At 43.5% G+C, this 27,617-nt stretch overlaps 1 protein-coding gene across 3 annotated transcripts in view; it reads right to left on the bottom strand.

Annotated features, from left to right (window-relative positions):
- Positions 1–370: 370 nt before the first annotated feature.
- Positions 371–27,617, bottom strand: part of LOC137875153 (storkhead-box protein 2-like) — a 73,534-nt gene continuing 46,287 nt past the window's right edge. For all 3 annotated transcript variants that reach the window (XM_068714151.1, XM_068714152.1, XM_068714153.1), the window contains exons 2-4: positions 24,283–24,435; positions 6,846–9,237; positions 371–6,003 (exon numbers count right to left, since the gene is read on the bottom strand). In XM_068714151.1, the coding sequence (XP_068570252.1) occupies positions 5,799–6,003; positions 6,846–9,237; positions 24,283–24,435 (2,750 nt within the window). In that variant the 3' untranslated portion in view covers positions 371–5,798. The remainder of the gene's footprint in view (positions 6,004–6,845; positions 9,238–24,282; positions 24,436–27,617) is intronic.

Raw genomic sequence — 27,617 nt, 5'->3', positions numbered from 1 at the left:
CCTTGACTGCCTGAAACACAACTATACGTCTGGAAGAAAGGATTACTTTTCCAAGATTACTACAGAGAATGCTGAAAACTCAAGCGTATTATCCTCCACTATTGACCAGCCACTCATGAGCCCACCTGTCTGCAGGTCTTATCAGTAGTTTGTACTGGTCTGTACCGACACAGATAAGACCTGCAGTGAAGCCACACCCTTCAGGGAAGACGTTCCGATTGGCTGACAAATGCTATTTCGGTAAAAATCGAGACTTGTAGTAAATTTGAATTTGTTTCAGGCAGAATCCGTCACTCTCCTTCTATTGCGACCCCAGCTGAATAATCAGCAAACGCACATGATGATCACATTAAAACACACGACAGTGGTGTAACCAAACATTGTTATTTTATTATCTTAAAAAGTAACACAATCCCAATAGGGTATCACATACACTACAACAACGGTAACACCAGTACTACACATCAAAGGGACTTTCAGATATTATAGACATTTAAAAAAATCCCTCTTTTTATTGTTTAAATTATTTGACTAGGCATGACAGATAAACATCATTTACAGGTATGACATACCGTCACCATTAGAAACAATGTTATTGTTGAACCTCCATTTTATAAACCACCGCCGATGTTAAGGGAAGACATTTCATGGACTGTCAGTGTAGAAAAGGGATGGAAGGTTACAGGACTGTGGCTGGAGGAGACAAGGGGTTGATGGAGGGGCCACTAGGCCAGACAGTAGCAGGGAGGAATTGGGTGGGTGGGGGGGTGGGGCAGTGCAATCATTAGACATAAAGGATGGAACCCATGACCTCCACCATGCAGGGAACCACAGTCATTTTACTGGTGGAACAGGGACAAGAACCCCACTGTGGCTGTGGAACCGGAGCTACACCCTCAAGAGTTGTGGGGGCAATAGAGATTAAACTTCCCTGGAGGGACAAGAACTAAACTCCAGTATAGTGGTAAACCCAAGATCAGTTGTACAACAGGGACTGGCACCGCTGTATTTGTAGCAACAGGGCACCCTCTAAATGGTAACGGTGGAACAGAGACTAGAACTTGACTAACAGAATCTGACTATGTCATATAAAAGGCTAAACTATGTGGGAACAGATGGCTGCAATTATGCAGTAAAGTAAAGCACTACTGTAATTGATTGGAAGCTTGCTGTTGGGTAAGAGCAGTGACAAAATCCCTATTACACATGATACACATCCTCCAGAGTAAGGGCAGCAGAGGGACCAAGACCCTTCAGGGGTATTAGAACACTGCTGACATTGTGGACTACGGGCTACAATCGGAGAATACTGAAGACTATGAATCTCTTTCAATTGTGGAATAGAGATTAGAATCATCAAGTATTGATAGAGTAGAGACCATGTCCGTAGAACAGCAGCATCAGTCCATTAGAGAGACTGTAAAGCAGTTCCCTGGTACAGAGCTGGACCTTTTACCTGTAGTGGTGAGGCATGAGGTCGTAGTGGCAAGATGCAGAGTAAGACCGAATGTCACAGGGATGAAAGGAGTTTCATGGAAGAGGCGTTTGCTCCATTTGTTCTCAGCACATGGCGGCGAGGGGTTCAAGTTCCAGTCTACCATTTCAGGGGGCTCGGTTCCCACAAACACAATGCGTTTGCGGGTGGGACTCCAGTGAGGGTTCTCGTCCTTGTCGCTACACAAATGACTGGTTACTGGTCGGTCACGGTGCCTACAGTCGCCCAGACCAGCAGTAGTTAGCTGTGACAAGGACAGCTGGGCAGAAGGAACTGAGCACCTCACATTGAGCTCCATGAGATACATGAAAATAAATCTCTCTCTTTTTTTTTTTTAGATCCTACCATACAGCGGGCAAATTAACTCGAGGTGACAGCGACACGTATCCTGCTATACACCACTGTTTAACTAACAGCAGCCACACTTGTATCTTTTACTGAGGCACACTTAAAGGGCCAGTACAATTCAAATGAAGCGCTTGGCTTCAAACTCTACAGATGTTGTTTCCAGTAAGGTAAATGAGAGCACACTTGGGAAGAAGTCGTCACGCTGCATCAACTAGTTTGTTTCAAGCATTGTGAGCCCCTCAAGGCTAATTTACACTTTACACGTACCTATGAGGGTCCATGTGACGAAAACTTCATCTGCAGCTCATGTCTGAGGGCGGCCATGCAACGAAATGTATGAGTCCTACAGTGTTGCATGTCCTCACTGAATGGGAACTATTCTTTCTTTGTGTCGGGTCACAGCGGGCTAGCTTGCATAGCTGTATGTCAGGATATTGTGTTGTACGCCTTGTTGGTGAAAAGGACAACACTATTAAAGTCCCTTACTGGGATCAGGAAAGAGGTTCACTCTGCACAGGAAGTCAGGTACCACTAGAGGCCAGGAGGAGGAGGAGGAGGAGGAGGAGGAGGAGGAGGAGGAGGAGGAGGAGGAGGAGTGTGTTTGGGCTGCGGGGGTTAAGCAGCTGAACCACAATGCTATCGTGTACCATTAGAAGAACCTTGTTAGTGAAGAAAGGGAAACAATAGGGAGTCCAGCACTTTGATGTGTAGTGTGTTAGTGTGTATATGTATGTGTGTGTGTGTGTGTGTGTGTGAGTGTGTGCAGACATTCACAGGCTAGAGGCTGATGACAGTGAGATAGTAGAAAGGACGGGCTGTGTTTTTGCTGCTGTGGAGGTAGTTGTAGAGGAGCCTATTGGACGACAACACTGGGATGACTGACAGCTCCCTGAGCCTATAGAGGGATGGGAAATGATTGGCCTATAGGACTGCAGGTTGTTTTTTTTTCGAGATGGGTAAATCCAGCTCAGCTCTGGTCTGGTTACAATGAGACAGACACATTTTGAGAGCGGCCTCATTCCACGCGTCCCTGTGCCGTAGTCAGCTGTCCGTCCGTCACTGTGTTCACCCACATGCTTCATAGAAGGGACTAAATGGTCATCGCCAAACGTATGCAGGTGAAACCTTTTATACAACTGTAAGCATCCATTTACTATATTCCAACTCTCTCATCACCCTTTTTATTATGACTATTATTATGGCCGTCGCTGGCCATAATACATCGTAGCACCAGGAGTGAGAGTGGCTCAGGGATGTGACTCAAACATTTTGAAGAAATACTCAAGTAGCCATGAACTTGACAGAAATGTAAATTCATGGTAATGTTGCGTGCAACTAAAGAAATACTGAAACCAAAAAACAAAGTGTCGTCCCTGCTTGTTGCGTATAACACTGGTCTGGATGAGTTGTCTCAATCCCCTCATGTCTCATATTCTCTGCTGGACGCTCAGCCACCTCGAGTACAGCTGCTCCTGAGGACCGTACACCAGCAGCAGCGTCTACTTTGTCTGATCCCAGCATTTCACTTAAAACTCACAACCATCCACTGAAAACAGACAGTGGTGTTTTGCTGGTTACAGGAAGTCAGCTAACAGAAACTCAACAGGGATGTGACTGTAGCCCCTCATGTCCACAGGACGCAGCCGAGTCGCACGTTTATCTCCTTTGTCTGCACTGCTCTGAAATGAAGGGGCTTTGTTTCTAACGCTGTTCAGCCGACATCTTCTGCCTATTTATCTTTCTTTCCGTTTCTGTCTCATATTGAGGTCCTGCTGTGATGTTGCCACATAGCGCTGAGGTCCGTACTGTCGGGCAGTAGCAAAGCGACGGCTCCGTGAACAACGATGGCTCCTTCATAGCTCCTCCATGAGTCATTACATTTAGCTGGTCTCCACCCTCTGAACACCTGAGGTCTCACCTGAGCTCTGAGAAGGGTTAACAACAAAAAAATGAACGCGATGGCTGCTCTATTCCTCCTCAGGTGTGCGTGTGTCAACTCACTGGTGATACAAAATGAATACATAAATCATGAGTGTAATGAGAGCCTACTGACATCTCCACCTTTGGTCCATGTCTGTTTGTGTTCGGGTTGATTGCACAATGAGCCTCGTCCGTTTCCCGCACAGCTAACGTGGCTAATGTCTCAACAGACGTGCATTGTGCTGTGGACCAAAGTAACTAGATGAGTAGCCTACGTCTCCTTCTGGCACAAATCCAGCGCCGTTTCATGTCATCAGTGATCTTATAGAAGTATGAAAGTCATAGTTTATGAAATGATCTCTGCAGAGCTCCAGGTTAAACTCTAACAATGGCCCCTTATGCAGTTTCCCCACCACCACCCTTGCTATTCATCGCTAACATCCATCAATCTCAGCTGGGGTTATTAAAAGGAATGTTTAGTACTATGACGGACACATGATGTCATGTGAAAGTCAGCGTGAATACGTTTACATGTACATGTTACAGGCTGTGACATCATCGGCAGGACCTCGATATCTCATATCTGAACACCGCTGTGAAGTGACTCTCAACAAACAAGAAAAGTAGTTCTTCTATATGTACATAAAGACAAAGTCAATAACAAAATGCAGCATGTCATTAAATATTAATTTCATGTCAACTGTCAATAAATATAGGCATTTATACACTGTATATATAAACTCACTTATAATGCATTAGGTATGTGTATACTGTCACCTCTCTGATTTCTGGAATATGTCTTTCAAATAGATTTAGTTTTCCGTCTCTGCGCTGCTGTAGTGTGACTTTCCCCTCAGGGATCAATAAAGTCTCGTCTCGTGGCCTTAAGAGCAGTGTGTCGAGCTCTCGGGGCCATCGTACTCATCGCATCGGCTACGGCCTGTTGTGGAGAAAAGAGCAGCCGTGACAGAGACACGAGCTGCGTCCCGTGGACATGAGGGGGGTAACGTTAACGAGAGAGAAAAGTGGGGGAAGATCTGCCCCCATGAAAGAGTGTGGAATCAGAAGTCTCATCCCTGGAGCTACACCTGGAGCTGTCCACATATCTGACAGCAGCTGGTCTAAACTGCCACTACAGTGTTCAGCCAGTTCAAACGGGCATCATGGCATCCAGCAGACACAAGAACTGCTCAGCTTCATTCTACAGATTGTCCTAGTGAAAACAGCCCTGGTTACAGGTTACTCATTTGACTGTCTAACTCCCTCACTTTGTTGATGCACTTTGGACAGATGGTCATTAATTGTCATTTCTTGTGGCGCTGCACCTTACAAGGTGTCTGCCGGTGGTGAATTAAGAGAAGAGCTAACAGAGACAAGTGAGTAGGAGCTGGATCAGTGACAATGTGTGTACCATCAGTAACAGCAGTCAGCAGAGCAGCGTCTCTTCAGTGTGTAGTACCACCAGACACCACTAGATGGAGATGCGCTGATCTGGAGCAGCTGGAATGAGAGTGGAAATAACATGACCTGAGATTACAGATTATACAAACATAACCCACACGCGCACACGCGCACACACACACACACACACACACACACACACACACGCACACACACACACACACACACACACGCACACACACACTAGAACCCACGTGATAGTGAAACAACACAACAGCAGTGTGTAAACTAGAGGCTGTAGAATGACATGGTCAGAGTCTGCCCAGTGGCCTGGCATGTACATGTCTGTGTGTGTGAGTGTGTGTGTGTGTGTGTGTGTGTGTGTGTGTGTGTGTGTGTCTGTGCGTGCGTGTATGAGAGAGCGATAGAGAGCAGTTTCCTGGTGGTCTAAATGTCTCTCTCCGTTTGTGTGTGTGTGTGTGTGTGTTAATAGCTATAGTTCCACAGTGGGCCTGTGGCAGCTCCACTGATGTCAGTCTAAAGATGTAACAGTCCTTGGGGGTGGGACTTTTATTTTCTGGCCCCTCTCCATTGGCTCCCGGGGCTCCACCCAGTTCTTACAGTAGTTCCGCCCCTAGACGCTGGTGATTGACGCAAGGCAAGCGCTGGGCTTCTGGAGTTTCTCCGGTTGGGTGCCGGCAGGTTCTGGGATGGCGCGGAAGGAGAAGGGGGTGGCGGTGCCGGTGGTGATGCCGAGGTGGCCGGGGCTCAGCGCCAGGTTCTGCCGACGGTTGCTCTCCACTATGGAAGAGGTGTTAGACGCTAGGCTCTCCCTTGTTCTGCAGAGAGACAGTGGCACACAATGAGAAATGATAGAACCACAACACCACATGAAGCGCTTGAAGCTCCCACTTCTGTCGAGACAAACGACAGGAAACAGACAGCAGGACCACACACTCACATCACAGAGGAATTTCAGGGCCGACAACAATAACTACTTGTTCATTTTTTACCACGATGTCAGCAGCTGCAGAGACCAAATATATTATTTATATGGTTTGTAAAGAAAATGGTAGGCTTTGGTATGGAAATTGGTATGGATTCAGATAGCTGGTTCCATTTTGGATCCAGAATCACTTATCAGACCTGTCAAGTTGTACTTTTTTGAGACCATAATGAATTTCACCCATGCAATGAGCCCGTCACAAGATGAATGAAGCAGAGTAAACCTGAAGGATCCAAAGAGCGCCAGTGTGCTGTGGACAAAGACCCAGCAGTGCTTCTACTCCATGCTCTTTGGATTAAATAAGGAATTCTGATTCAGTAAATTAATCATATTAAATGCTAACTTAAGACACAGGTGTTATTCTGATGGACTCACCCAGATACTGTACACACTTTTATACACGTCAGCCAGTGGATCGTTGTATACATATACTGATAATACTTGTTTCACAACAGCACAAAGAAGGACATGGTTTGTTCTTGCAAATGTCACCTGCAATCTCCTCCTCTCTGGTGTGCCAGTGAGGCTACATAACAATCAGCTTGCCTCTAAAGAGAAATGAGTAGAAACGTTTTGCTATCCAACAATGCAGGCCATCGCATCAGACAAATGGAAAATGAGAGTTGTAAATATGCCTATATTGTATGCATGCAGTATGTAAATTCATGTTCTCACCGTGGTGAGTTGAATCCACTGTCAACAGTGACGGAGCTGGAGTCCATACTGTCAAGTCTAGCAGAGTGGGCTGACTGCTGGTTCTGACTGGGCTCTGGAAGGTTCTCTTTAGCACCAGGGAAGGTGAGGGTTCTTTCAAACCTCCTCTGTAGATCCCTCTCCTTCTCTCGCTCCAATAGCCACTGCATGGTCCCTGCTCCACCTCCTCCCATCCCGACAACACCTCCTCCAGCCTTTTCGTCCTCTCCTCGACTTTTGTTCCCCCCCTCCTCCAGTTCATCGTCGTCTGAGACGTTGTAGTAGTCAAAGGAGGCCTCTGCAGCACCGGTAGTGGGTTCAATGCCCTGTTGGGGAACGGACGGTGTGGCCACCAGAGGTTTGGGAGCATCAAAGGCCTCCTGGGAATCAAGTGCATCGCAGGACGAGGACAGAGGAGAGGAGGCGAGGGCTGGGGGTTTTCTCAGGGAGCTGTAGCCGGGCAAAGGGAGGCTGGGAGGAGGTTTGAAGAGTGTGTCTTTACTAAAGATCTCCTTACGTTTCTCCTGACCAGAGGAGGCACTGTGGGGAGGTCTTCCATTAGGAAGGGGGGGGTCAGGGATAGAGAGGGGTATTGGAGGCAGGCTGCCACCCTTAGGTCCCACCTTTGACAAGTCCTCCTTACTTTCTAGAGGATGGGGTGTCTGTCTGTCCATTTGCCTGTCGGCACTGCCTAGTTTTAATCCCTCATGGCTACTTTTGCCTAGAGTTCCCAGTGGGTTAGCTGCTGTGAGAGCAGCCTCAGAGGAGCCAGCGCATTGGAAGTAATCATCAGGAGGGACGGCGCTGAGTAGTGGTTTGGGCGAGTATGCCGGCAGGCTGTCCCTGCTCTTACTCTTCTCTAAACTCCTGCCGCTATCCAACCCCAGAGAATCCACAGGCAGTTTAGCTGAAGGAGGGGTGGCACGAGAGTAGTGAGAAGAGCTCTGATTGGCTCGCAGGGTGCCATCGTCAGTATAGTAACGGCTCCGGTCGTCGTAATAATCAGGTGGTCCAATCATCCCAGCTCCAAGTGGTCCCTTGGAATTGTCCATGGACCTGGAGCGTTCCTTTGCCTTGTCGCTGCGCTCGTTCCTGGACTTCCTCTCCTGGGTGTGGGAGTGTGAGCGGTGGACTTTGGAGTGGTGGGCTGATGGGCCATGGCTTGGCTCGGGGAAAGGCATTTCTGTGCGCCGCTTGGCAAGCTCTCCGGACACATCCCACTCTGGCGTGACAGGCAGGTGGGAGGAGTCGAGGATGTTGGGGTTGCTATGTGCCAGGTGAAGGCGGGCCCGTTGCCGCTCCATGGCCAGCGCGTGTTCCCTCGGTGACCGAGCCAGTGAGGACGAGTAGGCTCTGTAGTCCCTGTCGGCCAGCTCCAGGTGGGAACCGTCGGCGGGATCGCCACGGGGAGCTCTCGTCTTGCTATGTGAGCGGCTGAGTTTGGTCTGAGACTGCTTCCTGTGTCTACCCCCGCTTCTCCTACTCCTGGAGCTCTGATTGGCTGATGACGCTTTGCTCCTCTGCGCACGTTCTTCTTCAAGGCGCTTCATGACCGCTGTGTGCCGGGCGAGGTTCTCCACAGTGAGGTCAGGGTTGATTCGGCGGATGATCTCCATCTCTACATTGCGTGGCAGCTGGCTGGGCGCCTCCTCGTCGCGAAGCGGCCATTCCTCTGGGGGGAACTGTGCAGAGAAGGTGGCCAGCTGCTTGGTCTTGTCCTTCTTAAAGCTCAGACGGAACAGCTTCAAACCAAATTTCCGACTTCCTGAACCACTTCCTCCACCTGCCTGTTTCTCTACCTCTCCAGTTCCCCCTCCTCCCCCTCCTCCCCCACTTCGGTGTTTGGTGAGCGTGTCCGTCTTGAAGGGGAACCCAAGGGTGCTGCGACTCTTTTCTGTGTTGCCTGCCGCTTGCTGAGGAGGTGTTTGTGGAGAGTGAGGGGACGAGTACGCCTCCCGGTGGTCTTTGGGAGATCGACGTTGCAGGGTGGTGTGGTGGCTAGGGGGGTCGTCTCCACGGTAACTGTTGTTGAAAAAAGAATCCCCACCTCCTCCACTGTGATTTTGGCTGGACTTTGGGTGTGTTCGATCGCGCACGGGTCCAGAGGTGGACGGGGTGATGGTGCCAGAGAGAGGGGAGGTGCACTGCGTCTGCTGATGCTGCTGTTGGTTCTGATGCTGCTGCTGCTGGTGTCGGTCAGCAGAACGTTCGTCTAAGTGGTACCACTTGGAGCTGGTTCGGATTAGGCTCGGAGTGATGAAGTAAGTCTGAGGGGTGACAATAAAATATCCGTCTGGTGTTGGGTAGATCTTCCGCTCACGGACCAGCATGCTCAGCGTGTGGTGCAGAACCTCCTCCGTTGGTGTGGGAACACCTGAACAAAAGAGATAAGAATTAGTTAGAGCAGAAACATTTCACGCAGGTCCACATTACATTCTCTTTTTATTCAGTTTAATTCCAAGGAATCACACTTTTTATGAAAAACAGTAATGTAAAAAACAGGAAAAACATTAAGGGCCCCTACAGGTCCTTTGAACAAAATGTCTTTTTTGGGTCTTTTTTAAAAAAAAAAAAAAGTAGAATAAAAGTGTAGAAACATTTGAAGTATTCTACACTTGGTTTTGGTGTTTCATTTACTGTAGACAGAGGACTAAAAAAATGATCTTTAAAAAAATGCAGGTGTGATATTATCCTTATAACTGTATAAACACTGCCATCGCAATTTGTCAAAACATTAAAATCAAGCCTCGTCAGAAAGGGTTGCCATTGGTTGTTGGTTACCAACAGTGGCAACCACTTTTCAAAATATAAAAACCGGGGACAACCAGAAAAATGTTTACCCCAAAATAAATACATTTTTAATATTTGCTGCATTAGTGGTATTTAAATATTACTGTTACAGTCAGAAGCGAAACCAGCCAACGCTGTACGCGACCCCGCTGCTGCACGCAACCACATTTTAAATTTCAGCAACCACAAGCTAATGCCTGGTTTCCACGATGACAACAACTTTTAACAGTTAGTGTTAAGCCCTGCAAATACAGTAATGAATACATATTAAAAGAAGCCAGATGAAAGACAACTGGTTTTCCCCGATAGGTTGCAAGGTCTGATTAGAGCCTGCATCCCTCCACAGACATTGATTGTGTAAAGGCCTCATTATGCTTTAAACATAGTGTGCGTTTCTAACTTTGTGGAACAAACAATCAGACAAAGCGGCCCATTTCATGCAGTGATTGGACGGCTGTGTGGAGGTATGAAAGTATGCAGGATTATAAATTCTCCCTCTGCTCTCCCTTTTCCTTCTCCACACCATTGTCACTTTTAACACCTACAACTGAGTGCAACAGCATGAATGTCTTTGAGGAGAGACGGTGTGAATATGTGAATAATATCAATCAATAATATCAACTCACCTTATCTATGACTATAAGAAATACCTAATCATGCCATTTATACTACAGTTCTGCCACACTAAACTATACCAGTCTCCATGTCAACACACATTTTAATTCCATGTGCATTCAAACTAACTCTAACCCTTAATCCCCTGTGATGTGAAAATCTCAAACTTTCACAGTTATAGAAATTAGCATTTGCTTTGGTTTTACCTATAAATGATAAAGCTGACACGGCCTGCTGTTACCTATGAAATGGCTTTGAATGTTATCCAGTAAAGAACAATTTAAAGAACTGTAGTTATGTGCTGAAGTTATTCGTTCATGTAAGAATCCTTTTTGTATGGGGCGACAGTAGCTCAGTTCAGGAGGACTTGGCTGTGGAAAAGGAGGAGGTTCGGTTCAGGTCCAGCCCGGATCACTCAGTGTGGAATGTGGACTGGGAGCTGGAGAGGTGCCGGTTCATCTACTGGGCACTGCCAAGGTTCACCCCTAACTGTGAGGATATTCAAGCAGTGGACCAGTGAAGCTATGGAGGATCTTCGGGCGTGCTTAGACTGTACAGACTGGGATGTTTTCAGGACTGCTACCAACAGTCTGGATGAGTACACAGAGGCTGTGACGTCATACATCAGCTTGTGTGAGGACAGCTGTGTTCCAACAAGCACCAGGGTGAGTTATAACAACGACAAACCCTGGTTTACAGCAGAACTCAGGCAGCTAAGGCTGCACACGGATCAGGCATTTAGGAGTGGGGACAGGGGCATGTATAAAGAGTCAAAATACAGGTTTAGCAAGGTGGCGAGAGACGCTAAACGACTGTACTCTGAGAAACTGCAACACCAGCTCTCAGCAAGTGACTCTGCTTCTGTTTGGAGAGGTCTCAGGCATATCACCAACTACAAGCCTAAAGCCCCCCCATTCCATGAACGACCTACGCCTGGCAGACGAGCTGAACGAGTTCTACTGTAGGTTTGAAAGACAATGGAACAGTCCTGACCCCATCCCCCATGGCTCCATCAACGCCTACAGGTGGGAGACTGACCATCTGGTGACCCGGTGCAGTCTGAACAACTTAGAGCTCAACGCTCTAAAGACAGTGGAGATGGTTGTGAATTTCCGGAAGAATGCCGCCATACCTGCCCCTATCACCCTGTCTGACTCCCCCTATCACCCTGTGTAACTCTCCCTATCACCCTGTCTGACTCTCCCTATCACCCTGTGTAACTCCTCCCATCACCGTGTAACTCCCCCCATCACCCTGTGTGACTCCCCCTATCACCCTGTGTAACTCCCCCTATCACCCTGTCTGACTCCCCCTATCACCCTGTGTGACTCCCCCTATCACCCTGTGTAACTCTCCCTATCACCCTGTGTGACTCCCCCTATCACCCTGTGTAACTCCCCCTATCACCCTGTGTGACTCCCCCTATCACCCTGTGTGACTCCCCCTATCACCCTGTCTGACTCCCCCTATCACCCTGTGTGACTCCCCCGTCGACGCTGTGGAGTCCTTCTGCTTCCTGGGCTCCATCATAACCCAGGACCTCAAATGGGAGCTTAACATCAGCTCCATCACCAAGAAGGCTCAGCAGAGGACGTACTTCCTGAGGCAGCTGAAGAAATTCAACCTGCCAAAGACAATGATGGTGCACTTCTACAGAGCCATCATTGAGTCCATCCTCTGCTCCTCCATCACGGTCTGGTACGCTGCAGCCACAGCCGAGGACAAGGGCAGACTGCAGCGCATCATTCGCTCTGCTGAGAGGGTGATCGGCTGCAATCTGCCGTCCCTCCAGGACTTGTTCGCTTCAAGGACCCTGAAACGAGCAAGAAAGATTGTAGCCGACCCCTCTCACCCTGGACATGAACTGTTCATGCCCCTTCCATCTGTCAGGAGGCTGAGGTCCATCAGGACCAAGACCTCACAACACATGAACAGTTTCTTCTAGTCTTCAGTTGGGCTCATCAACAGAGCCCGGGACCTCCACTGACTCTGACACTTACATCCCCAGAACAATTTTCCTACTGGTCACTCCCCTGCACATCCCTTCTAGTTTTCTTAGTTAAATACACTTGACACTTTACATTACACCTATATTACATCTCACTTGTTTATAGTCCCGTTATCTGTTCGTTTGTGCACTTCATTTTATATTTCACTGTATTTTATATTTTACTGTACATTTGAATATGTTTCTACTTTTTGCACTGTGTTGATTGTTGTTGATTGTTTGTTTTTTGTTGTCTGGAACATGTTTCTTTAGAACCATCCCCTGCAGTATTATCCTGTTCCTTTCTCTATCTTATGCATATGATATTTAAAACATTTAAGCTGTGTAAAAATAGTTGAAAAGATTATCATCAAGTTCAGAGAAAACGGGTGTCTCTCCTAGAGGGAGATCAAAATAAAAGCAAGAATAAATGGTTAAAATAAACAATTACAAAATCGCAGTATCATTTACAATTATCAAATATCACTTTTGTTTTATCCTCTTTGGAAGAAAATCCATTATTGATGACCATTGAATTGTTGGTGGGGGGCAGAGGAAGAAGGGCTCCTGCTGGCCTCTTTCTTCTATCCATTTAAATGATGTTTCTTTACAATCTTCCTTCCTTCAGATTCCAGTAGACCAGTTGAGCACAAAACAGATGTTACTGTGTTTCTTTTGACTGCTGTGTACGACCATTGAACTGTAAGAAACACTCTCACACACACAAATACAAGCTTCAACTGCTAACAAAGGTATTCCTTCCACTTGTTCTGCAATAAAGTTTCCTTAACTGGAACATCAGGACTATTTATGATTTGACCAGTCAATTCATTGAGCAGAGCCAGAGTCAGCCTTCCTCTTTCTGTTACAGTGTATGCCTTCATTTCAGTTTACAAATGTCTTCTCTTCTCTCTCTCATGTATCCTCTCTGCTTCTTCTCTTTCCTTCTTTTGTGTTCTCTCCTCCTTTCTCTTCCCTCCATTAACCTCTCTCTCTCTCTCTCTCTCTCTCTCTCTCTCTCTCTCTCTCTCCTCCGTATCTCCTGCTCTCTCTCCCACTGTCAGTCTCAAGGTATTACTGCCAGTTACATCATAGCAGCCTTTCAGCCCAGCCAGAATGATGCAACTCCATGCAGACAGACAGACTGTACACACACACACACACACACACACACACACACACACACACACACACACACACACACACACACACACACACACACACACACACACACACACACACACACACACAGAGTGTCTGTCCATCGCCTTTCCCCTCCATCTTGTTGATAAGAAGGCCGAGCAGACGGAAGGAGGTGGAGACAGAAGCAGTCTGTGTCTGAACGCTGCTGTTCTGGATTCGGGACAGACTTATCTTGACATCAACACGCTCACACTTCCACAATGTAATAAAAATCCAAATGTGCCGTATCACATATCCCATTGCATCAGGGGATAACTTGTCTTCTGCTAATGATGACAATAGTGTGAATGAGAGTTTCTGAAGGTTCCTGGTCCAGAGTGGTTGGTACCTGAAAGCTATTGATGTTATCTGCCAGTAAAGCTGAAAGTGAGTGCACCTGAAATGTTGGTCATAACATCTCACCTCAGCAGTACAGTGGGTCAAAGTGGAAGCAGGAAGTGGGTGTGTGAACTGCGAGGGATGATTATAAAGGTCGGTTTAGAGAATAATTATTCCGTTCTCATTCATTTTCCTAATAAGTTGGATGAATGATGTCCGTTTGTCCAGCCTGAGCTGTGGTACAATCAGGGTGTTGCTACTAAGATCTTTACGTAGACGGCACAGTCACCTTTTTTGAGCAACTCATTGACCGATTTCTATTCCTAGAGTTCACTGTTTGAGATACTTTCAGGTCAGCGACTCTGTACGAGGCAATACTCTGGTTTCCCATCCTTCCCGCCTCTGCTGTTGACCCTCTTCTAGAGTCCAACCCATGCCTAAAAGATGCCATTTCTATATTCTATATAATCGTTTTGAGCTTCAGCGCTCTATAACTGATATTTTTAAAATGGTCTGGTCTGTGGGAGTAGGTGAGGATTGGACCTGGGAGGCTATGCGGGATCAGGTCCACTACTCTTCTATTTCTTCCAGACACAAGCTACACAGGGCCCAGTGTGTCTAGGTTGAGACTCTTTTTATTACCTTTATGACGCACTCATGCAGAGAACCAGTTATGTTTGCACTTCCTGTTCTTATTGTCTTATGTTTTGTAAAAAACTAAATTACAATAACAGCCAAAATCGCACTGAATAGTTATTTTCTAAATGTAAGCCAAGCATTTGATTTCCAGTTTCAAGTAATGAATCAAAATATCAGTTTGTGTCAAATAGGCCTGACGGCGGCCGGTTCATCGCTGCTGATGATGAATGGAAGGAAGCACTTAACAGAATAAAATCCTGCTCTTTGAACAACAGGCTCAACTCATTTAGTTTACAATATAACATGGACTACACTGCTTTGAAGCTAAACTTTCAATAGTTCTTTAGTTTTTAAATATACTTTAATTCCTGACCCCGAAACTCGCCGGGGACCACGTGAATCGTGCCAGAGAGGGGGCGTGGCTTATCGCCCTGGAAGTTATTATTAACTTAGCCATTTATTTCCGCCATCAACCATGGAAAAAATAACCTCTATTTCTGCTTAGTACTTGTTGTGGAAGTCCCAGATATCCCAGGAAACTAAACACCTTATTGTCCGGACTATGGGTTCCTAGTCCTGAGGAGCTCTGTGTATTTTATCGAGCTGTATTCACTGTGTCTGGTTTACTGCAGCTGTATGAACACCAAATAAACAGATTTTGCTGTGGTTTAACAGCAATAAACGGACAAAAAGGGATGCCGAAATAACTACATATTGGCGCGATTGACGCAAATTTGCGTCATTCGTGCCACGCCATCGCCAGAGCGGATAATTCACGCTGCGCTTGGTGTGAACACAGCATTAGTTTACATAGCCACTCTGCATTATGTTCTCGTCAGACACCAACTATTTTATGCATCCACATACTCGAATACATTCGATACATTCTCTGTATTGTCTTCATGCTGATGTCCCTGTGGTCTGATTTATGTTGGACTCACAAAAAGAGCTTTAAAGATCTGCAATACGCACACAAAACATGAATTATGATATTGCTCAGCAGCATTCACAGGCTAACCACGGCTCTACAGTATCATACCTGTTAAGCCCGACGGACCCAAATTCGGGTCCGCTGTAGCATTTACCGTCGAAAAAAGTCCATTTATGCATGTGTACAATTTATGAATATGAATATTTTATATCCCAAATTTTTTTTAAAATCTGGGTAAAACAAACAATCTAAGACATTTTTACAAACTCCAAACACCATTCTACACAACTATTGTACGCAAATAAAATATTTATCACAAAATCACGTATTTCTAGCCATAACTCGCTCTTCTCTGAGTTAGCATAACAAAGCTAATGGTTAGCATAGGCAACCGAGATAGCAAAAAGCACGAGCATTCGACACAGATTCCAGAACTACCATCAGATCATCTCTCCGGTAAACCCTCACAAGGCTGTGAGCAAACAAACACCAGAAACACAATGCGCAATATCCTTCAAAATCATCCAAAGCTCCTTACCTTTTCGTTGTTCTGCTGTATATCTCCGCTTAATTCCATCAACAATATTTCTACGTATTTCCGGTGCGTCTCTGAAATGTCCCCGTGTAGAAACAAGGGTCTGTCTAACTAGGGGCCGTGGGGGAAGGGATTTGATTTTCGCAGATCTTTACGCACGTTTCAGGCGACGCGCCACGGTTTTACTCCCCACTGGCAAACGCTTCTGTCTATCAAAATCACGATGGGTCTGTTAAATAGCCAGGACTCAGACGCTTCTAAAGAGGGTCCATTAACTGAAATCGACCAACCACAAGCTGAGCTAGGAGACCTGGAGTGGAAGCCAGATGAGAAAATCCCATGGATGACAGACATAAACAGGCTCAGAGAGGATCCAGGCTCTCTAAATGATGCCAAACTGCTGCATATGATAGATTGAACACTATTAGTCATAAAAGAAGTGAAATATATAATTATATACTATATAAAATTACAATGGAACAGCTGGACCAAAATTACATTTTGGTTGACCTCGGCTGAAATCTCTGCACTCAAACCTCTCTAGCTCTTGAATGCTTCACTTTATCAAATAAAACATTGTGCAGAGAGACTTTCAACCCATTGGGCTATGATCTGGGAGAGGTTTGAGCTTTCTTTACAACATTAAAAAAAAAAAATCTTATTAAAATTGGATTATTTTATAATCGGAGATAAAGAATTTCAATTTGTGCTGTGTTCCATCTTAATGTACTCTTAACCAGTAACATATATACTGATATTTACAAATCTGAACAAATCTCACAAGTGTCAGCTTTCTAAAATACCAAAACTATTAAAATACACCTTATATTTAGACGAAATACACTCTCTTTACTATGGGTATGCAATAACCGAGGAGAGGCCTACAAATAGGCTTAGGGCTTAATAGGTTTAAGTTCTAGGGAGCAGAAAAATGTCCCCCTTCCCTAGAGGTGGTGACATCATCAACTCACTGCTCTGCAGAGAGACATATTGGATTCATATAGTTCAGCCGTTTGGCCTGAATGAGAAACTACATTTCAGTTCTTTAGTAAAAGTGTCCTTAACAACTGTTTGAGTATTTCTCAAGAGGAAACTCTTCGTGCTGTTTAGAAGGACTCCTAGTGGTCACGTAAGATCCTCAGTAAATATGGCGCCCGGTCTCTACACAGGATCTAGTTCCAAACCTGGCAACCTTGCTGTGACGACAGAACTTCAGGAGGCCACTCTGCACCCAAGTCATTAAATTGCCACCCACCCCTATAATCGTTAACTGTCTTTTGTACATGAGATTGTTATTAATATCCAATAAGCATATGTTGCGAAATGTTAAACTACCCCTTTAAAGTAACCAAGAATGTTAGAATTGTGTTTGCTAGGTCATCAATAATGGAGAAAATAAAGCATAAAGACGCCTGGGTCTCAGAAATGAGGGAACAGGTCGGCTTTATTCAATGCTAGAGTGATCACATCATTGCAAACGAATTTGATGAAGATCACATCATTGCAAACAAATTTGATGAAATTTACCCATATGGGCAAAATTATCCTTAAAAATCAGTCTGAGGAGATGACTGAGCCATACACATTAAAACTCATTGATAGACTGCATAGCAGCTGGGCAGACAGCTGTGTGTGTGTGTGTGTGTTGCCTGTTATTACATCATACAAGTGCAGTTGCTTTGGTGACATGATGCAAGTTCTCTAAAGAGGGAAACCCATGTGATGTAAAAAGACGGAGTAGGTCCTCCATGGAACACGGCAAAAAACATTTACTGGCCGCTAAAAGATGAGAAGAATAATTGAAGAAAAAGTATAATTGCAAGCAGCATTGATCGGGCCCTCGCATATTCACGCATGTCAAGGGTACTGGCAGGACTCTGGTGGATGTGGCCATGCATTTCTGTGACCATCATACACTGCATGCACGAGTTAAGCGTTATCTCCTGTGTCGACCAACGGCGTAGCCAGGTCATTTTGCCACGTCTTAAGCCTTGAATGTTTTGAGTGTACCTCCGAATACAATCATAACTGTAATTCTGTAAAAATTGACAAAAGACTGAATGTGTCTGAATGTGCTTCAGTGTTAGTAACATAACAGGCTGTCAAAGTAAATGCAGGTCTCAAAACCGACTGTTGGTGCAGGTGTCTCTGACAATCACTGCTGAGTGACTCAAAGCTGGAAGAGTCGAGGAAATGTATAGTTCCATGTGGGAAAAAAAACATCTTTTGTAAAGAAATAAGTTTAAGCCAAAAGGTGAGCCAATGTAAAATAATCTATCATATAAATTAGGCTGGGTGCAGTTTGATTTTATTAAACCAACTTCACGTTGCATGAAATTACTTTTAGCAAAATGAAAAAAAAAACAATTCAATTTACTATTTATGAAAACTCCATGTACAAGTACGATTTGGAAACCTTTTTTATCCAATTTCTGCTCTCCAAACATCTTAGTTTGCACATATTTAGATCAGAGAGGTCTTTTTCTGGTGGTGTGCCCACGAATCCTCTTAATAAGTTCAGTGTTTGGGCCACTGTAAATATAGAATCCTGCTTACGTCCGTGATTGCCAGTAGGTGGCGCTATGACTATGAGTTAATATTGGTATGCAGAAGTCCTAAAAAGTCATCAAGCATGTCAAGTTTGGGACAGTTTTGACAAAGTACAGTCGAGTTATAACAGCTTGATGGATGATGGCAAACCATGTAAAATGGCTGACTTCCGGTTGGGTTTAGAGCAGGGGTCACTAATAGGCGGACCGCGGTCCGGACCCGGACGCCATTGTATCTGGACCCTGGACCTAAAACCGATAGATAATTGAGAATTATTACATTTTGACGGAGCGCCTATATTTTAACCGGCGCAGCTTTTCTAGCCTTTACGGCACTCGGTCAGTGGTCCAGGAAACAAACCGACCAATTACATGCGTTGTAAATCACATCACATGATGCAGCTCAGTCAATCAAATATGGGTATTCTGACACGTTTCCTGACTCGAGTGAGTAATTTACACACACAGGGCTGAGACGAGGAAAGAGAACGAACGGCAGGTGAATAATTACGTGAGTCAGAGAAGTTGTTTCACATGACGTTCTCCAAAAAGAGGAAAGTGGTCAGAGAGACCAGAGTCTTTAACCAACAATGAACAGACTCTTATAGGTTAATTCTTCCCACGGACAGTTTAAAACCAGTGTGTCTCATATGTTCAGAGACCGTGACGATTATTAAGAGGAAATGGTGCATAGTTACGAAATCATTTCACCTCAGGTTGATAGCAGATCATCTCAAGGTTTCACTCAGAGAGAACCAGGACATTCTGATGTAGCATTTCAAAATTAAAGCCCTTCAAAATCTCATTCATTATCTAACTTCAAATCACATTCATGAGAAAATTTGTCTAATTTCAGATGGGATTTTAGAGGAAATGGTGCATAGTTACAAAATCATTTCACCTCAGGTTGATAGCAGACCAACTCAAGGTGTCACTCTAATCTGAAATTAGACAAATTGTCTCATGAATGTCATTTGACGTTAGCTCATGCATGCAATTTTGAAGGGCTTTAATTTTGAAATTCTACATCAGAATGTCCTGGTTCTCTCTAAATGACACTTTGAGGTGGTCTGCTATCAACCTGAGGTCAAATGATTTTGTAACTATGCACCATTTCCTCTTAAGACGCACATTTTTTTTAAGTTTTCTGTTATGTCAGTTATTCTTTAAATCCAGCCCTTATTTTACGTGAAATGAGATGAACATTTATTCATGTATTTCTATGTATTATTTATAATCCATCCAGTTCAATTTGAAAACTGAGAATAATAATTGTTAAAATATAATTGATGTGTACTTTCTTTATTTGATTTAACAGTTGCTGACTACACAGAGACGTTACTAATACTAGACTTCTTGAATATATATATATATATATATATATATATATATATATTCAAGAAGATTTTCTCAATCTGGACCTTTTGGAATTTTAATTGAATACCCCTGGTTTAGAGCATGGTCCCAAGAGACCTTTTTTTTTAAAGTCTACATGCGATTCATCTGCTTACCAAATTTGCTTATGTTTCGAGCATTTTAACCTCTCAATAGCACCTCCGTTTTTCACGCCGAACACGTTACATATACCTACCAAATTTCATACAGCTAGGTGAAACCGAAAGTTGGGGCTGCACTCTAGGTGGCGCTATCGAGCCATTTTGTCCGACCTTAGTCCAACGGCCCAATTTCCTTGTTATTTTCACCGATTCTGAATTTTTTACAAATTGAATAGCGCTTTTCTAGTCTTCCCACAACTCAAAGCACTTTATGTCATCATTCACCCATTCACACCCATTGATACACTGATGACAGAGCCTACCATGCAAGGTGCCACCTGCCCATCAGGATTAACTAACCATTCATACACCAATTTGGGGTTAAGTGTCTTGCCCAAGGACACATCGACACTAGCAGAGCTGGGGATCAAACCGCCAATCCTCTGATTGAAGAAGGACCCTGCTCAACACTGAGCCACAGTCGCCCTGATGATGCTGAAGACCTTTGAGACACTTAAGGGTCTTGCTGACACCTGCCTCCTCAGTTTGTATAAGCACGTCGCTACAGCACTGACTCAAAGAAGACAGACAAGCCTAGGTGCGCTGGAGCACTAGTCACTGTCACGTTCACTGTGAAAATGACTGAGACAATCAGATATCAACAAAAACGAGGATCAGTCCAAATTGTGAGGGTCCGCTCGAATCCCCCCTTAATATGGAAAGTATTACATTGGCCCAGTCAGACAGGCAGTGTTCTATTTTATGTTGTCTGTGTCTGTAAGGGGCCACACAGTCTTCCCGAACTTCCTGATGGCCAGTCGACCCCTGCATCCTTAATCAGTGGTCAAACTGTTTGGATCTAAACCCTCAGAGAAGTAAAGTTGTGTTACCACTGTGTCATTCCAAATGTATTTGTACAGCCTACAAAGTCAAGGGAAAGATTTTGGTAGACAAACAGATGCAGATCTGCTTTAGATCTCACAACTTGAGTTAAAAATGCTTTAACTTCATAACTTCACCATAGAAAATGTAGATTTTCTCTGATGAAAGAAAGCAGAAGACACACATTCTGATGATGAACTGTTGAACTTTGGTGAAACACTGTGTGAATTTAGTAAAGTTACAATTTACTGTAATGTCTGTGCTGGTCATACTTAAACTAAATTTCTTGATGGTCTGCAGTGCTGGACCGCATTAGTTTCCTTTCATATGTGTGCCACAGTAAACAAATGACCAGCCTAGAAAGGTGCACTCAGTAGTGTGCAGATCTCTGTCAGTTGTGTCTGCAACAACCACTGCTGTAATGTTGAATGAATACAACGCATGACTGGCAAACGCTCTGTCTAGACACAATGGGCTGTAAGATGTTCTAAAACCCATTTTATTCAAACTCAAAAACAAGCTGCAATGTACCGTTATGCACGCAATCAGCTCAAAGTTGTCATATAAGACACTTCATACAAAACAACTAAAACAACATTAAACTCTGTAGCTGAGTTGCAGAGATGGACTCAGTAGTGTGTGTCCTGGTAGTTCTGTTAGCGGTTAGCCATACACACCGTCCAAATAAATAAAAATGAGCCAACTAACAACCGATGTTGTATGCAACCAATGGGCTGTTAAGCTTCCTAAAACACACTTCATACAAACTCAGCTGATTGCCTGCATTGCTGCTTGTTGTTGTAAGACACGTCTCACAATCCTGCCAAAAACAACATTAAACTCACCAAGCTGTCTGTCTATGTAGCCACGGTTGAGTTGAGGTGCAACTGTGTGTGTATTGTATAAATAAAATAGGAGTAGAAAAGTCATTGAACTGTTTGCAGTAGTAATTCTCTGAGGGCAAAATAAAATGGCGACTCCACATAGCTGCTACGGTGAAAACGTATGTCAACAACTTTGCTAGCGCTACATTTTGTGTGAAGGTCACCGGTAGAAACACCAGTTACTCCCAATACATCCAGCAACCCTATATTCCTCTCTAGTAGCAAGGCAACGCTAGTTCGTGACATGCTGTAAGTCTGTTATAATATTGAAGTTAGCCCGCTACCACCGTAAGTCTGTTTAGTTTATACTGATGTTAGCCCTCTACAACCATAAGTATTTAGTTTATACTGATGTTAGCCCTCTACAACTATAAGTCTATTTAGTTTATACTGATGTTAGCCCTCTACAACTATAAGGATTTAGTTTATACTGATGTTAGCCCTCTACAACCATAAGTATTTAGTTTATACTGATGTTAGCCCTCTACAACTATAAGTCTATTTAGTTTATACTGATGTTAGCCCTCTACAACTATAAGGATTTAGTTTATACTGATGTTAGCCCTCTACAACTATAAGGATTTAGTTTATACTGATGTTAGCCCTCTACAACTATAAGGATTTAGTTTATACTGATGTTAGCCCTCTACAACCATAAGTATTTAGTTTATACTGATGTTAGCCCTCTACAACTATAAGTCTATTTAGTTTATACTGATGTTAGCCCTCTACAACTATAAGGATTTAGTTTATACTGATGTTAGCCCTCTACAACTATAAGGATTTAGTTTATACTGATGTTAGCCCTCTACAACTATAAGTATTTAGTTTATACTGATGTTAGCCCTCTACAACCATAAGGATTTAGTTTATACTGATGTTAGCCCTCTACAACTATAAGTATTTAGTTTATACTGATGTTAGCCCTCTACAACTATAAGGATTTAGTTTATACTGATGTTAGCCCTCTACAACCATAAGTATTTAGTTTATACTGATGTTAGCCCTCTACAACTATAAGTATTTAGTTTATACTGATGTTAGCCCTCTACAACTATAAGGATTTAGTTTATACTGATGTTAGCCCTCTACAACTATAAGTCTATTTAGTTTATACTGATGTTAGCCCTCTACAACTATAAGTCTATTCAGTTTATACTGATGTTAGCCCTCTACAACTATAAGTCTATTTAGTTTATACTGATGTTAGCCCTCTACAACTATAAGTCTATTTAGTTTATACTGATGTTAGCCCTCTACAACTATAAGTCTATTTAGTTTATACTGATGTTAGCCCTCTACAACTATAAGTCTATTTAGTTTATACTGATGTTAGCCCGCTACAACACTTGAAATGGCAACATTTCACGCTCTGAACATCCGGCTAGGTTGATTTGAATGGGAGTGTCTATTCCACTCTTATTTTATATCTATGGTGTGTATGGTAGGTCTGTTAGCTTTAGACACCGCAAACTGTTATCCCACCTACTGCGACAAAGCGACGAGGTCGGTGATGCACTCCGCAGTGTTACCACTAGCGGCCCTTACCAGCCGGGGGCCGGTTGACAATAGAGAGTGAGGAGTCAGCAGACAGTCAGTGGCAGTATAAAACAGGAAGTAAATGGTGTTTTGAGAAATTGTGAGTCCCCGCAACCAAAAGAAGTCCCCGAGCATGCAGCCATAACTGGCCACCCAAAATAATATGCAGTTTGCTGCAGCAGAATGAGATATAAACCGTGGACAGACACAGAGGTGCACACTCACTCACGGATTTACACACGCGCAACAATTTTCTTGGTGGAGATAATAAATGCTCAAAGGTATTATTAAACTGAAAACAAAGGGAACTTAGTCTGCATTATTTTGTATTATCAACAAAATCATCAGAGTATAATAGAGCACTGCATTCATTATGCTTGTTAGCATTAGCTGCTTCACCATCTCTGGCTCATGGCACAATCAGACCAAAATCTGCTTTTAGGAACACATTCTGTTTTGGTCACAAAGTGACCCCACCTCCTTTGCTTCAAGCATCGTTTGCTTAGATCGAACTTTGAAACACATAATTGCAAAAAAAGGCCAGTTTGAGAGAGGGGTGGAATTGGCCTCTTCTCTCCTTTTCGTCTCGGATTCTATGAGAGCTTCCTTAATCTGTGGAAGCAACTGTTGTAAATGGTAAAATCCCTGACATCAGTCAGCACCAACCACTAAGCACGAAGCTTGGGTTGTGCAAACCAGTTACCCACATGTCTCTTTTCCAAGGCTAAAAAGAAGCACGTGGACACACTATGTCTATGGCTGTCTACTTCCTAGGTTGACAACATGTGTTTCAACAAAATTCTATTTAACTAGGAAATATTATCAGTAAAATGAAACATACAACTTTTTTTTAAATGTTGGCTATTCAATTTTCTTTTTCAGGTGGTGGTGACAAACAAATCTTGAGTCTTTTATACCAGCTGCTATAACAACACTAAACACATACAAATGATCTGTATCTTTGTATTTAATTTAGAACTGTGCAGCAGTAGACAGAGGCTGATGGATGGAGTTAGCTGTGGACCCGTGTAGGTGTGTGAACTGGTGTTACCTGGAAAACATGTCTGCAGGTGTTCAGTTAGGGCCTCCTGAGTGACAGGCTTGTGGGCGGAGTTCATAGCAGAGATAGCCAATAGCAATACCTCTCCCAAAGGGATGAATTGCGATTGGCTGATGGGGGACATACTGATGGGCGACACATCACCTGTGAAAAGAGAGAAATCACAGAAATCAGTCAATTTGAATGATAGTGGATAAAAATGTGCCATAACCAGGACCTGTAAGACATATGGACAGGACACTATGCTGTCTCATGTCTCAGATCTACCTCTCAGACACACTCAAAAATAAAATCCCTGGTTGTCTCGGTTGTCTGGCTGAGGACTCCATCTTTCTCTTCCCTCATTTCCTGTCATCTCTCTACTGTTGGTTATTCAATAAATATTATCTAATAAGGTGTCTCAACACTGTCTGACTTCTCTTCACTGTCTGTGCCTCTGTGTCTCTAAGTCTTTAGAAACATATCAAAATACATAGTTTCATTTTTAAATATGATTCAGTAATTTTATTAAACATTTGGTCATTGTAGTTTTTATCAAACAGGACTCAAACAGGAGGAAGTAGCGCATTTGTTGAAGACAAATTTCAGCGGTGGATTAATCCACATTTGGTGCTGTAGTATTTGTAGCAGGAGGACAGTGTAGGTGATATTGACTCAAAATAAACTACAGTGTGTGTGGACAGCAGCCAAGGAAAATGTTAAGAATGTGTAGATACTGCATTACACCTGACTGATCTGATCACAATGTGAGCCAGAACACCTCCTTCTATGTAGTAGTTATGGATGCATAATGTATAGGGTCGGTTTTGATAATATACATCCTAGTCTCTGACTGTATGTATTATGTTTTTGTCCTTCTCTAGGAAGATTAGCGGCCGCTGAGGCATCAGCTAATGGGGATCTAGTTAATAAACAATATACGGCTAATTTAATCTCATTCCAATCTAACGTATTCTGCAGCATGTACACCTGCATAAACATGTGTTGTTTTTGCTTCTCAGATAAGATGGAGAGATGACATGTTAATACCAGGTGTCACTTTGCAGTTCTATGACCAATTTGGTAAGAAAAATGCACTTGGCCACTTTTTTTCAGGAGAGTGTAGCATAATTAGCAATCACCAATGAATGAGCATACAAACATGCCATTTGTGATGATTCTGACAATGCCCTCCATGCTGCTTAATTGTAAAGTCCAGTCATAAAGTGCAGAACTTACAGAAGAAACAAGGTAAAGACAGAAGACTATATATTACATCTGATTTATACAAATTAAAAAAGCACACCCATCAAATTCTGAAAGAATAAGCATTGTTGAGTGTGACTGAACCAAATCATCGTTAGAGATCACGACTACTGAACCCACTTACAGTCAATCTGCACGGAAAGTACAGAAACAAGTTTGTGTGAAATGGTAGATGAGATGTAGGGAACACATGATAATCATATTCCATATGTGTTCAGAAGAACAGCTGAGTGAGAGCCCATTTCCTGTTGCTTCTCGCTGTGTTTCTACACTACAGGGGCCAGCATGTTCTATTACTACTACTACTAATATCTACTATTAGTACCACCGCTGTTAGTACTACTCTAGGTACTATCATTAGTACCACTGCTGTTAGTCCTAGTTTAACTACTACTATTAGTACCAGTGCTGTTAGCATTACTTTAGCTATTACTATTTGTACCAGTGCTGTTAGTATTACTTTAGCTATTACTATTTGTACCAGTGCTGTTAGTATTACTTTAGCTATTACTATTTGTACCAGTGCTGTTAGTATTACTTTAGCCATTACTATTTGTACCAGTGCTGTTAGTATTACTTTAGCAATTACTATTTGTGGGCAACTGAGCCTCAGTGGTAGAGCAGGGTCGTCCTTTAACCAGAGAATCGGTGGTTTGATCCCCGGCTCGATGTACATCTGTCGATGTGTCCTTGGGCATGACACTTAACCCCAAATTGCTCCCGTAGCTACTGTGTGCCTACAGTGTGTGAATGTTGTATGAATGTTAGATAGTCCAGGTGGCACCTTGCATGGTAGCTCCTCCCATCAGTGTATGAATGAGTGAATGATGACATCTAGTGTAAAAGAGCTTTGAGTGGTCGGAAGACTAGAAAAGAGAATACAAACAGTCCATTTACTATTTGTACCACTGCTGTTACTACTACTTTAGCGACTACTATTAGTACCACTGCTGCATCTTCTAGTGACATGTGTACTACTGCTATTACAAACAAGCTTACTAATACTGCCACTACAACTGCTCCCATAGCCAATACTACTAATAATACTAAAATATAAGCATACCAGATGCTTTTCACCAGGAACCCACAGGCAGGTCTTCCAGCTCTGGCAACTCATTTTCTTTCGCTGCAGTGTACTGACTGACATGCCAACACTAACTGTTACAGCTCTACAAATAGTCATAGAAATATTACATCAACACTATACTTTAAGTACAGTATGAAATTAAGATAATTGTACAGCATTTGTTGACCTTTTAGCCATGACAACGTGCCTCTAACAATGGTTTTGTCTGTCTGTCTGTCTGTCTGTCTGTCTTTCTGTCCACCATTTAGACAGAAATCACCACTACTATTGGATTGACTGCCATGATATTTGGTACAGACATTTCTGACCCATTCATGATTCATTTTAATAAAGATAATGATCTCATTACTTTGATCCAGCACCAACACTTTTAATATGTCCAATACTTTGGATTATTAACAAAATCCTGCAAAACTGGTGACATTCCCATTAGCCTAAGCAATACTTTGTGCTTCGTGTTAATTAGCAAATGTTTGCATGCAACAGATTAGCAATTAGCAAATGTAAGCAACACACCCAGATGATGTGCATGGCACACATTAAACCTGCCAAACATCAGTGCGTTAACATTGTTTTCCATGTTAACATGCTAATGTTGGAATTTAGCTCAAAGCATTGCTGTGCCCAACTGCAGCTAGCGTTGCTGAAGATTAGCTGGAGACTGGACATGCCACACATGAAGATCGTTTGCACCAACTTCAATATTTTTTTTAGTTTTTGACAATCAGTTAGGAGCGTCACCATTTTGAAATGCATATCTTTTGCTACGTTTACACTGAGCGTCCAAACTACTCCGGAGTTTTAGAGCGAACAAGTTTGAAAACTCTAGCGATGCCGTGTTAGTTTGAAAACTCCGGACTTGTGTGGTAGTGTGGATAGGCGCAGAACCAGAGACCTTTGAAAACGATGACGCAGACACCGGCGTTCGCTACTTGATTGGGTTTTCCCTGATTCGTCACGCCGCTGGATTAAAACAAACAAGAAAAGCCTTGAT

This window comes from Cebidichthys violaceus, unplaced genomic scaffold, assembly GCF_023349555.1.
Source record: "Cebidichthys violaceus isolate CVI_PGR_0920_01 unplaced genomic scaffold, fCebVio1.0.p SCAF_2, whole genome shotgun sequence".
Taxonomy (NCBI): Eukaryota; Metazoa; Chordata; class Actinopteri; order Perciformes; family Stichaeidae; genus Cebidichthys; species Cebidichthys violaceus.
This window is presented reverse-complemented; position numbering and strand designations above follow the sequence as displayed.